At 46.0% G+C, this 12,931-nt stretch overlaps 1 protein-coding gene across 1 annotated transcript in view; it reads right to left on the bottom strand.

Annotated features, from left to right (window-relative positions):
- Positions 1-5,085: 5,085 nt before the first annotated feature.
- Lmnb1 (lamin B1) overlaps positions 5,086-12,931 on the bottom strand; it is a 45,612-nt gene continuing 37,766 nt past the window's right edge. Inside the window, exons 9-11 of the mRNA NM_010721.2 lie at positions 10,414-10,533; positions 8,701-8,811; positions 5,086-5,903 (exon numbers count right to left, since the gene is read on the bottom strand). Of these exons, the coding sequence (NP_034851.2) occupies positions 5,862-5,903; positions 8,701-8,811; positions 10,414-10,533 (273 nt within the window). The 3' untranslated portion in view covers positions 5,086-5,861. The remainder of the gene's footprint in view (positions 5,904-8,700; positions 8,812-10,413; positions 10,534-12,931) is intronic.

Below are 12,931 nucleotides of genomic sequence, written 5' to 3'. Positions count from 1 at the left end.
TCCCACGGGACACTTTAACAGAACATTTCATTACCTCCCTGAACAAAGACTGCGTGTCCTGTAACAGCTTTGGCAAGGGTCAGTTCTGCTGGGCCGTGGTTCAGCCTCCGGGAGACTAGCGGAAGGCAAGGCGGAGGGTCTCAAGAGATTGTCCAGAGGCTAAGAGCATCCAAGTTCAGTACCTAGCACCCACATAAAGGTTCGCAACCGTTTATAACTCCAGTTTCAGCTCTTATAACCTTCACAGGCACCCTAGCACACATGGTCTACATACATGCATACAAGCTAAACACTCTTACACATAAAATAAATCAGAGAAAGATAGACCTGAGCAGGAGCTCAGGCTGGGAGCAGAAGCCCTTTCCTGCAGGTCAGCCCATCTGCCCGGGCTTCCTTTAAATCGCCCCTCAATGGCACTGTGTGCCGCATTTATTGTATAAAATGGGTGGGGCGGGGGGGGGGCCCTTAGACAATGGGCAACACTCCAACTCCTACTTGCTGAGGGGTACAGGTTTCATCAGTAAGCTAACTCTAAATGGGTAAAACTGCTGCAAATGCTGAGGGGATAATGACACCTTTTGGGCCCATTCAGTATTCTACCTGCAAAACAGAAATACCACTAGTTAACGAGGTCCGGGACGGCACAGTGTCTGTGCCAGGTGGATGTAGTAAGACAATGACTGTTAACATCTGGATGTGCCCCTCCCCCATTCTTTCCTCTGAAAAGCATCCCAGGTTGCTTTTCTGTCTCCCAACCCAACCCCATGGCTTCAGGATCCTACCCAAGGGCACCTGTAGCTACAAGACAAACCCAAGCCCAAGCCCTGCCTCAGGGTTCTCTCAGGCCGGCCTCTGGGGTAAGGTCATTCTAGGGCCCTTGGCACCTTTCCTGTGGGCTCCATGGCAGCTTCTCAGGGTGGAGCCCAGGCCACTGTTCCTTTTATGATGAAAAATGAGTGCTCTGGAGTGTGGGTATCTGACTATCATTCCACCGAAACCCCAAGGGCAAATCTTCTAATTTTTCTCCCGCCTCAGGACAAAAGCTGGAAAAATGGCTCACAGGAAGTTTTTGGCCCCAGCTTCTAGAACAAGGGAATGGGAAACTAGAAGGTGGGGGGCAGGGGAGGAGGGGTATGGGGGATGGCAGGATCTAAATCAAAAAACCTGGTGCTGCTACAGGGAGTATGAGCCAGGAGGCTCCCTCCTGGCTCAGATGGAGGGAAAATCAGAGCTGGCATTCAGTTTGGGAACTGGATAACAAACAATTATCTGGCGATCATTGCCAGCCACTAAGCTAGAAAGCCAATACAGTGAGGTCATGTATACACTACACAATGTAACCAGACATGGGTCACAGGACTACATGGGAGCTGAGTGGACAAGCATGTATATTTCTCAGACCAAATCACACCAATCACACCAGTTAAGCTGGGGGGGGGGGGGCGCGGCGCAGATGGGGCAGATGGAGTGCATGGTTCGACCCCACCACATCAGGAAAGAGAGGCAGGAAATAAATTCCCAGAGGCCTGGGTTACATAGTGAAACCTGAAATCCCAAAACACAAAACCAAACAACTAACCCAGACCTTTTGGGTACCTTCTGTCCGGTCACTGCAGTGAGGTCTCCCCAAAGGCAGACTCATGCAGATGGCAGGGGACCAGGGAGGTCACAGGAGCTCAGCCAGTTAAACTGTGCGTTTTAGCTCCAACGTTGAGTGCTTAGTGTGACCACTTGTTTGGGCCTCACACACCAGGACAAGTATATACAGGTCACAGGGCAACTTTGGCGAGTTAAGTTTTCCTTTCTGCCACGTGGGTGGGAACTTGCCAGTAGCACCTTAGGTAAGCCCCTTTAGCCACGGAGCCATCTCCCTTTGAAAGCAAAGAAACCAACACCAATTTGTTTAAAATAGCATACAAATGAGGAGGCCTCTTTAAGATCCAACCTGAGGACTCACTAAAGTAGGTCTGAAAAGCCAGCAGAATACTACAGGGTGGCTGGCAGGGAGACGGAGCAGCCAGACGGGTGGAGGAAGCCCTCGCATATAAATCTGGGTGAATCTGTGTTTTATTGTTATAAAGTCATTAAGGTACTGGGCAGGCTGTCTCCTGAAATGGAGAGGTGCACTTTGTCTCTGGAGAAATGTCAGCCAAGGACGGGATTTACTGAGCGGCTGAAAGCGAAAGAGAAAGCATCACTGTGGGAGTGAGCAGGAGGAAGTGGGGCGATTTCACACCCTGGGCCGGAGCGGTCTCCAGGACAAACTGGTAATGCGCCCTGTCCTCTCTTCCTACTGTTGTCTGGCCTTATCCTGACCCTCCAAACCAGCCCAGCTTCTAGTCCCAGAACCACACCCCGTGAATTTGCTGTCCCTTCCACACACTTAATAAAGTGGAACTCCGATCCTCCAACAACGTGAACTACAGCTTCTCTAAATATTTCTACTTTCCCTAAGAAGTTTCCTTCCCATTCAATTTGCCTCATCATGCTTTCAGAAGGCAGCCAAACAAAAGAAACAGAATTCTAAATCAAGCCTCTATTGATACCACTGCCTCAGGCGGCAGGACAGGGCCAGCGCCAGTGTCAAAATTTTAGGGATTGCCTGAAAATATCAAACCCTTGCTTCAGACTCCCCTGCACACAGAGCCTTCTGAAGCACAAGCCACCGCATGAGGGGTGCGGAAGAAGATCCTTTCTCATTGTAAAACGCACAGCTGAGATGTTCAAATAAACTTCTCCAACGTGAGGATGGTGCAGAAGTCAATGGGCTTACAAGACAGGATAATCACACCTCGAAAATATGCACAGGGGTGTATATGACAATTACATTAAAATGTCACAGACAAGCCCTCTCTCCCACTCGAAGACTGATTAGATAGAAGCAGCTAAGGCTTGTTCCGTAGGGATGGTGCAGGTCTGATACCATGAAAACTCTAGGATTTCTAACAAAACAGCCACTACTGCGGAGGACATGGTTACAACCCTAAGCTCCCAAGAAGCAAACCACCTGCTATTAGGAAGTCAACAAATGTACCCATAACTTAAAAATAGGTACCCCAAAACTCAATGTAACAGAATGACTGAAACTGTTACATCAAAGATTGAAAGAATAGAATGTATAATACAAGAAATGTTCTTTAAAAAAAAAAAAATTTTTTTTAAAGGCTATGGCTAACACACTGACCTGAGTCCGATCTCCAGAACCTACATCCAGAACTGGACAGGACAATGCATACTCACAACCCCAGTGCTTGGGGGGGGTGGGGGTGGGGGGCAGGAGGATCCTTGGGGTTTTGGGGCTAGGTCAGGACCCAGGGAGAGCACCCATCTCAAGACAAGGTTGGCAGCTCCAGAGGAAGAATGCCCAAGGCTATCCTCCTGCTTAACGCTCTCCCTTCCTCCCCCCACTCCTCCCTCCCCAAGAGGCGAGGAGCACAGGCGACTTCAGAGGCAAAGCCAATGAAATCAGAAACTCCAAGGCGGACAGTGCAGGATCAGGGAAGTGGGCATGAAGCACTCACCACACACTCACACAGCCCGGAGAAGTCAACCGAGCAGGAAGGAGAGGTTCCTCGGCTGGAGGAACAGTGAGTGAACAAAGGTGACGTGGTCTCCAACAGGAACACGCAGAACTGTCTTAGATGAGATGAGACCCACGTCAGAGGAATGGAAGGAAGCAAAGCATGAATGAAGGACAAAACAGACAGTAGGTGAAGCAGGGGAGGAAGCGAAGTCTCACTTGTTGGGTAAGTTTAAAGTGTGTCCGCGTGTGTCCTCTGCCCAGCCTCCATTGACGGAGCTACAGGCAGGGGAGTCCTCAGGGCTTCAAGTCCTCAGGACAGGCTTACAGCAGCGGATCCCTGAAAGTGGCCAGAAGCTCTGGTTAATTGAATCCTGGATTTTTACTATAAATTTCGCCAGATCACACAATATTCTACTCTATTACAGCTGCCATTTCTCCCCCTTAGCGCCTAAAGTGTTGGGTTTTATAGCATAATTAATCTGGTGGTGAGGAGGAGCCTCGGGTTAAATTTGATGACAAGAACCCCCTCTTGGGCAAATGTTTCACAGGCACATACAGCTGTCTTCCCTATTGCCATTCGGAAGATAAATCTGTGGTGAGAAGTTATCATTTCATCTGCTTCGGCAGACAGGATCTCTGACCTGGTATTTATCTTGTGTCTGCGACAGCACCAGTGCACGCTGTAAATCTGTGCAGCGCAGTAATTTGGGGCTTTGTGAGTTATTTTCAAGTGAAAGCTGGAAGTCTTTGCACAGCTTACTGCAGGAATATTTTAAGAGGAGAGCAAACACTGGCTTTGGGTTAGCTTCTGAAATGTCTTCTGTGTATTCTTTGGAAGGCTTGCGATGTTCTGCTCCTACAAGATGAATGGTCTCTACTAAAGCAATCACAGGAGAGAAACCCCTCAAATCCACAACCAACGAAGCCCTGGCGCTCAGACCACCAAGATCAGACCACCACCCACTGGCGGCAGATGCCTGCCTGCCCCAGCGCTTTCCTGACCACGCCCATTCAGTTCCTCACCTATGGGGGATTCCTAATGAATTTCTTTCCCTTTTTTATTTTAAACAGGAGTAAGAAACAGACTCCAAAATCTCTTCGCTTTCTCCTTCAATATAAAGGCAATCCACTTTGTTTCTTCATCTGCTGTTTTCCTGGAGAAAGCCACTATTGATATGCTGAACAGAGTTACCTGCCAACAGAGCACCGAGGAGTCTGAGCATTCATCTCTCTTCCTCAATTGTAAAGCATCACTGAGAAGTGCAGTTCACGTGAGCCAAAGTAAACGAAAACAGTTCTACTCTGTCAGCATCTGCCTAAAGCAGCGGTTCTCACCCTTCCCTTTAACACAGTTCCTCATGCTGTGGTGACACCAACCATAGAGTCATTTTCATTGCTAGTTCAAAGTTTATAACTTTGCTACTGTCATGAGTCATACTGCAAATATCTGTGTTTTCTGGTGGTCTTAGGTGGCCCCTTTAAAAGGGCCAGTCACCTCCCCCAAGGGGTCACAACCCACAGGCTGAGACCTGCTGGTTTAAAGGGTTAAAAAGAACAGTAGATTAATAGGAAAACAGCGTTTTATTTGTTAATGTCGGATAAGAAATGTAAGCATGTTACACTATCTTAAAAACTCAACTAGCGAATTTGAAGAGAAAGCCTTCCCCCACCCTCACCCCGCCTGCCCGCTCCCCTCATGAGTCAACAATGTAAGAGAAGTAGTTGACCAATCAACAGCTCTGTAGAACCTCCATCCAGAGTGCGTACATGGTGACTAGATTAATATTGCCTTCTTACAACGTTTTTCTTCTCTTTTCTATTTAAAAAAAAAATTTGTAACCTTGATCACTTATTACAAAAAAATTCCATACAAAAGTTCATATATTGAAAAACTTCCCCCCTCCCTCCCGCACAGCACCATTTTATAGAGAGCAGAGAAGGACCGAGAGCAGACCACCCATCTAGGGAGAGCAAGCTTCAATTATGCCCGGACACGCAGTGGTTTTCTTACCCTCCTTGTCCCCCCTTAAAAGAACTTAAAAAAAAAAAATTACATACACACATACAAAAAGGAAAGAAAAATGCCAAAAACTTGAGGGCCCCTTTCCAAACAGTACAGTTAGCTCAGTGTCAATAATTCACATCTTACAACGTGTATGGATAGGATTTCTTTTACAAAACTTTCAGTGTCAAAAAGGAAATTAAGGCCATCAGATTCGCAGCTTAAAAATTCACATAAAGGAAATACAAAAATATCATGTGCTTCTGAGAAGGCTCTGCACTGTATACAGGACTCCATGCTTCTAGCTTGAGGAAGATCGACCATGTCTTGACAAGTTCACATAATGGCACAGCTTTTATTGGATGCTCTTGGGGCTCCCTGAGAGGGGAAACAGAAGGAAAGTCAGTACCAGCAATATTACAGTGTTCTAAAGGCCAGCCATTTCCCCCAGTCACTAAAGCGCTGCACTCCCTACTTAAAATGAGCCAGCTCACACCTCATGCTTTCCAGCATTCTCTAAGGGCTCACTTCAACAAACCCCACAACTGAGCTTCCACTCTGACTACACCAGTTTTTCCCACAAAACAAATAAAAGCTGACCTAGGCCTGTAAACAGTTAAGATTTTCTCACTTAAAATAGAAACTCAGGCCAGCTGAGGTCACAGACATAGCAAGATCTAATCTTAATAAGAAAAATTCTACAAACTGTGGTTTTTTTTTTAATGTAAAGAGCTGCAGCGGGGGCTGGAGAGGTAAATTAGATGGCTCTGTGGTTAAGAGCAGCAGCTGCTCTCTAGGAGACCCTGGGTTTGACTCTGTAATGTAGGTCCAGGGATCCCATGCCCCCTTCTGGCCTCCACAGATACTGCATGGTTAGGTGTACTCAAATGCAGGAAAAACACTCAGACACACAAGACAAAAAGGTTTAATCCTTTAAAGAGCTGGGACATTGCTCAGTGTCACTTGCCTACCAAAACTCACTCCTTGTGTGACTTGTGACCCACTGCTAACTAGACAAAAACTCAAACTTATCAGTCCCGAGGGCACTGGATCACCTGCACTGTGCTTGGTGGCTCTCCATCGTGACAACGGCAGGGGACTTGCCTAAAACTGACAAACATCCCATAACTCTCCATCCCTCCTTCCACCAAGGAGCCGGCTTGCCTTCTCCTCAGTGCCTCTCAGGCCCACTTTTTTTTTTTCTTTTTAAATATTTTTTATTAGGTACTTTCCTCATTTACATTTCCAATGCTATCCCAAAAGTCCCCCATACCCTCCCACCTACTCCCACTTCTTGGCCCTGGCGGTCCCCTGTACTGGGGCATATAAAGTTTGCATGACCAATGGGCCTCTCTGCAGTGATGGCCGACTAGGCCATCTTTTGATACATATGCAGCTAGAGACAAGAGCTCCGGGGTACTGCTTAGTTCATATTGTTGTTCCACCTATAGGGTTGCAGATCCCTTTAGCTCCTTGGGTACTTTCTCTAGCTCCTCCATTGGGGGCCCTATGATCCATCCAATAGCTGACTGTGAGCATCCACTTCTGTGTTTCCTAGGCCCCGGCATAGTCTCACAAGAGAGAGCTATATCTGGGTCCTTTCAGCAAAATCTTGCTAGTGTATGCAATGGTGTCAGCGGTTGGAGGCTGATTATGGGATGGATCCCTGGATATGGCAGTCTCTAGATGGTCCATCCTTTCAGCTCCAAACTTTGTCTCTGTAACTCCTTCCATGGGTGTTTTGTTCCCAATTCTAAGAAGGGGCAAAGTGTCCACACTTTGGTCTTCGTTCCTTTTAGAGACAGCAGTAGAAGGGGTTCTAGGCCCTCTTTCAGAAGATGCTATTCTGTAAAGAAGCTTGGCTGACCCACACTGGAAGAGTACTCTCAGCCCTAATCAATCTCAATCAAACCAAAGAATCATCAGGACTAAAAACTGTTTTTAAGCCCAGCTTCAGTGTATTCCACTGGCAGTTCAAACACTAACATCTGCTCTTTCTCTAACGCCCAAATATCCTCCACCACACTGTCCAAGTGCCTTTCCCATAGCTGTTTATAGTGACACCAAAGGCCGCTACAGCCTTCCCCAGTGTCTGAGCAGCAGGACTCATCAGGTCACTTGTCTCAAATGTCATCTCCCAGTCATTTCGAGTTTCCATTGAGGGTAGGACCATAACATACTTGGTAAACTATGCCAGCAAAATAACAAGGCACCCAGATGAAATAAAATCCCACCTCAGGTGAATACACAAATGGGGTTGCACACATGAAGTGTGCTAAGGGCAAGGTGTGCTCTGACTAAGAATGTGCCTCAGACTCATGTACTTGAAGACTTAGTCACCAGTGAGTGGCACCATTTATAAAGATTAGAAGGACTGAGGTGTGTCCTTGTTGGAGAACTGTGTCACTGGGAGTGGGTTTTGAGATGTCTCTGCCTAGGACCAGGACATAGCTCTCAGCTACTGCTCCAGCACCGTGCCTGCTTCCCTAAGAGTTGCCCTGGCCATGGAATCTCTTCCCAGCACCAGTGACTAAGACACAAGGCCAACCTAAATTACAAACACGGAGACATGGAGACAGGAAGAGGCAAACTAATGATCACTCAACAGTTTCTACACTGTTACATAGCAGAATATAAACTGAAGGCTCATTAGTTATATTAACATTCTTCCCAAAATTAATTAGTTAAAACAGAACTTGGGGTTTAGCTGGAGTTTGGGGTTCTGCGAAGCCCAGTTATCAGCTAAACTCTTGCAACTACTTTGTGAATGGCAGCTTCATGACAGCAATGAATGTGGCTCCACACTGAAACTCAATGTGGCTCTGGGTCTTGTTTTCTGCTATGTGAATGCTGTTCTCGTTTAGCAACATAAACTTTTCAGAGTCCAATAAGGCTTCGTTCGGCATTTGATCTAATCTATGCTTTTGTAAGTTATATACATATTCAACACAACATATTACCTAACCAGAAAACAGAAGACAAAGGCTAAACGTTGACAAAGAAAGAAACGGTAAAGGGCTACCATTCTCTGCTGCATCCAAGTCTGTTGCTTTGTGCACCACCGGTGAGGGGAGTGTGCACTGCAGCAGGGGGATGGCCACTGGCTGGGTTTGAATACAGGAAGGAAACCCAAACAGGCTTTTGGGCAGTTCTACTACTAACATGAAAACCGTACCTGCTGGTGGAAACGCTCCTCCTCCACAGCCACTCCGATGGGCTCCTCCTCCTCCTCCTCCTCCTCCTCGGGTATGGTGGTCTTGAAGACTGTGCTTCTCTGAGCAACCTCCTAAAAGCAACACAGTAGACTTCAAACCAGAAGGCTAAGGGAGGCTTTTTAAAGCCATTTCATCGGCAGCTTTAGCTAGTGAATTCTGCATAATTAGCAGCAGTTAGTAGACCTTCGATTTTTCCTGCAGGGGAGCTACTGGTATCCAATTTGAAATACCTGCTGAGAAGTTTCTAATGCTTTTTATCCTAGTCTCTTCTGGAAAATTCTGTGCAAGTGATTTGGCATACTAAATTCTTTATAAAACTCAACGTGAATTCTGCTTAAACATCTTGGCTGCTGGCAAAGAAAAGGTGCTAAATAAATGCTGAATAAAACAAAGGTGGAGCCAGCTGCTCTAACCGCAGGAACGACCATAGGGGCAGCAGGACCACCTGGGGAGTTGGAAGGCCAAGACAGCACCTTTCACTCCATCAGGAAGTGGAACCTGGACAGATTGGCACCAACTCCTAGTATCAGACCACTGAGCTAGAATGCACCATACAGAAACAGAGCTCTGGTCATTCTTTTAAGTGCAGCACGAAATACTATTTCCATTTTCTACTAAAGCGTCCAAGCACTGGTAACTTTCCTGCAGAGAATGCTGAGGTGGCCAAAAGCTGCCAAGTTTAAGCATGAGCTAACCTGCAGCTAGTATGAATACTGTCTAGTTCAAAGGTCATTCAACACAGAACTCCACAGTGGAATTGCTTCAGTAAGAACCATCTGAAATTTAACAAAGCCCCTGGTTTAAAACAAAAAGACTAAGAAACCCCAAAGACAGTGTTGCATGGCTTCTTCAATGCATATCCATCAATATGAAACACATTCAAGCACACATTCTGTAAACCAAACTAGGTGCTGAGATGGCTGTATGTGGCTTGAGTTAGTGAAACAGGCCTAAGGAGGCTATAGCCTGAGCCAGGCTCTGCAAAGCCAGTCTTCTCAGACACTCAGAACATGTGCATCACTATTCTAACCAAAACAACAGCATTATGATGAGCTGTCCTGTCACTGTCAAGAGGTCTTTCTCTGTGTAACCCTAGCTGTCTTGGAACTCACTCTGTAGGCCGGGCTGGCCTCAAACTCAGAGAGCCTCCTGCTTCCCAACTGCTGGGATTAAAGTCTGTGCTACTACAGCCAAACAGCATCATAATATAGAACCTGACTCCTTACATCAAACATCAAATGTAGCCATTGTTCTTTGACAAGAATTCTACAACTAACATGGTTGAACATGCCAAAAAGATACGTGCCACAATCTTACACTTAGGAAGTTTGACAAAAATTTACTAGGTTAACAGTATAAGCATTTACCAGGTAAATACACAGCAGCAGATTCTGTTTGATAAAACTCATATGATATGAACAGTCAGAGGTGAAATTATTCAGGGTCCCAAAGCCAATGCACAGTGGAGACAGAACCTGCCCAGGGAAATTGGACCCTGTGTGAATAAATCAATACCCTATGAGACACAATTTTTCAAATGTGTGGTGTGTCCGTTTTCTCGGTGTCTATTACTTGGCAGCCTTAGTCTGACTAAAGTCTCAGTTACTTCACATTTCAATGGGATTTCTGATAAGAAATCACTCAGTGAACCTTCCGGTGAAATGCGGTCGTACCTCTCCCTGAGAATTCTTCAATATAACCTTCACATCTTCACCAGTACCCCAAGAGTTCTGGTTCTTCCAGATGAGGTCAGTTGGAGGGCTGGCTGTGACGCCAGCATTTGCAGCCCACACCTGAAAAAGGAAAGGACACCATCAGCCAGCCAGAAGCCAGTGCTCACGTTCAAGTCCAGCAACGTGATGAGACCTAATTCTCACCTCCAGTAGCCTGACGACTCTGTCCAGCTGCTTTGCTGAGAGCTAGCTGTGTGTGGTCACTACCACTCAGAGACTGTAAGCATCCAACTTCCTCATAGGACAGGTATATGGACACATGCGCACCTAAAATAAAGCTGCCACACTCTGGCCCAGCTATTCCTCAAAGCAGCTAACCTAGAACAAATTTCCTTATTTTCTTCATTCACAAAAATAAAGCAACAATGGTACCTACAATGGGCAGGACTGCTGGTAAACTGACAGCCAATACAAAGGAGTGGGCTCGCTACAAAATAGTAGCATTATCAATTGTTCTATGGGCTTCATGGGCCACCCTTCAGCGAACACACGCACGCACGCACGCACGCACGCACACACGACTCCAATTTCAACAACAGAAATTAACCTTCTAACAACTTACAGTCTATCTGAAATATTCAGAGACAGTGTCTCATCCCCAGGCAGACATAGTGTCACAGTGCCCCAGCCCATCTCAGATTATGCTCCACAAAGAATGCAGGAAATGCTGCAGGTAAAATATGATTGCTATTGAAATAAGCCAAAGGAAAAAATACATTCCCCTCATCAGCATGGAAATTCTGCCATTTTTTATGTATTTTTGGCAGAGGGAAACAGGTAGAATAGAAAACCCAGGTACAGAGGGCTGAGGGAATGAGCTCGGCGGTGAAGTGTGCAGCCCTTGCGGAGAGCCCAGGTTCGATGCTCAGAACCTCTATCAGGTTGCTTCCTGACCACACCTGACATTAGTTTCAGGGGATCTAGAGTCAGACTCTCTGGGCATGTGCACGCATGTGATACACACAACCTTACAGAGGACACAGACACACAGAATTCATCCTTAGAGGGGGAGGGGGGAACAAAATCCTAGGTTTAAATCCTAGACAAATCATTATGCTTTTGAGGTCTGTCCCTCAGAGGCAGATACAATCAACCCTAATCCTACAGAGCAAGAAACAGAGAAACCAACAAGGCGGTGAATAAAGAACAAACGGTGCAGGGTTAAGCACAACTGGTTGTAAATCTGTAACTGGTTATAGAGTATTTTGGTTGATACCAAAAATACCAAGGACAAGCCCAGGCTTATGGAGGACGTCTGTGAATCTCTGGGACCAACAATCCCTCCTCCCTTTAAGTCGCTTTCCTGTCTTCGGAAAATATCAGGCTGTGAGCTTCCTCTCCTGCAGCAGGTGGGCTTGGTCTTAGAGTACCTAAAGCCCACAAGGGGCTGACTCAGAGAAACTGAGTTACTTCTCTAGTTCTGGACAGGAAGGCCAGATCTTCCATGAGCATTACAGACAGAAAGGGGCAGGGGGATTTACCAGGAGAAAACTGAAAAAAAAAAAAAAAAAAAAAAAAAAACGGAACAGGTCCTGGGCAGCTTTCAGCCACAGAGCAGCACGTTCAGTCCTAAGTCCTGGCAATACTTCTCACTATTTATGTGAAATCGCATGGTTGGGTTAGTGTGAGACTAACACATCAGAGCGAGGCTGCTCAAGTCCTGAAAGGGGGCTAATCAAGTAACAGATGTGCGGCGCACCCCAGATTGCAAAGGCTTAGGAGCAAGTTAACTACCTAATAATTTTTGTATTGGAATGATATTCTACATTTTGGTTTGGTTTGGTTTGTTTCTTGAGACAGGGCTCCCCTGTGTAGCCCTGGCTGACCTAGAACTCTGTAGATGACGCTGGCCTCGAACTCAGACCCTCCTCCCTCTGCTTCCTGGGCTGAGACTAAAAGCTCTGCTTTGATAGGATAGTCTCAATACAACAAACTAACTGCAACCCCATAATTAATTCTACAGCTTTGTAAATTTTTAAACTGTAAGAATTCCTTTTTAAAGGCATACATAGTACTTTCATCTCTGTTGAATCTTTAGACCGATCCTTGCAATTCGCCTTGAACAATGTCATTGGGAAATCTCCCTCACTACCATGTCCCAAAAATCTGATCACACGCAATACAATCTACTAAAGAAAAAATGTACTGCGCTATCTCCTGGGATGCGTTCTTCTGTAAAAACACCTCCAGGAGCAGTCGCTTTAGTCTCTGGGCCCTACACCCAGAGGAAAAGCGGATGACTGGCATAACGGCTCCACATCATGAGACAAAGATTCTAATCTAAGCCTTCTGAAGTAAAATACCAAACTTAAATACACTATGCAGTTTCCCTAGACTTATAATAGAACTAAGCAATCTTCTCTCACTATAATTACTAAAGAATAGAGCAGTTAGGATATTTGTTCTCATTTTCACTCATTATTACAAAATTAACACCTACTGTTTTCAAAGAGATGTC

This window comes from Mus musculus, chromosome 18 (assembly GCF_000001635.26).
Source record: "Mus musculus strain C57BL/6J chromosome 18, GRCm38.p6 C57BL/6J".
NCBI classification, from domain to species: domain Eukaryota; kingdom Metazoa; phylum Chordata; class Mammalia; order Rodentia; family Muridae; genus Mus; species Mus musculus.
The sequence above is the reverse complement of the archived record's forward strand: the minus strand, read 5'-3'. Positions and strand labels throughout refer to the sequence as shown.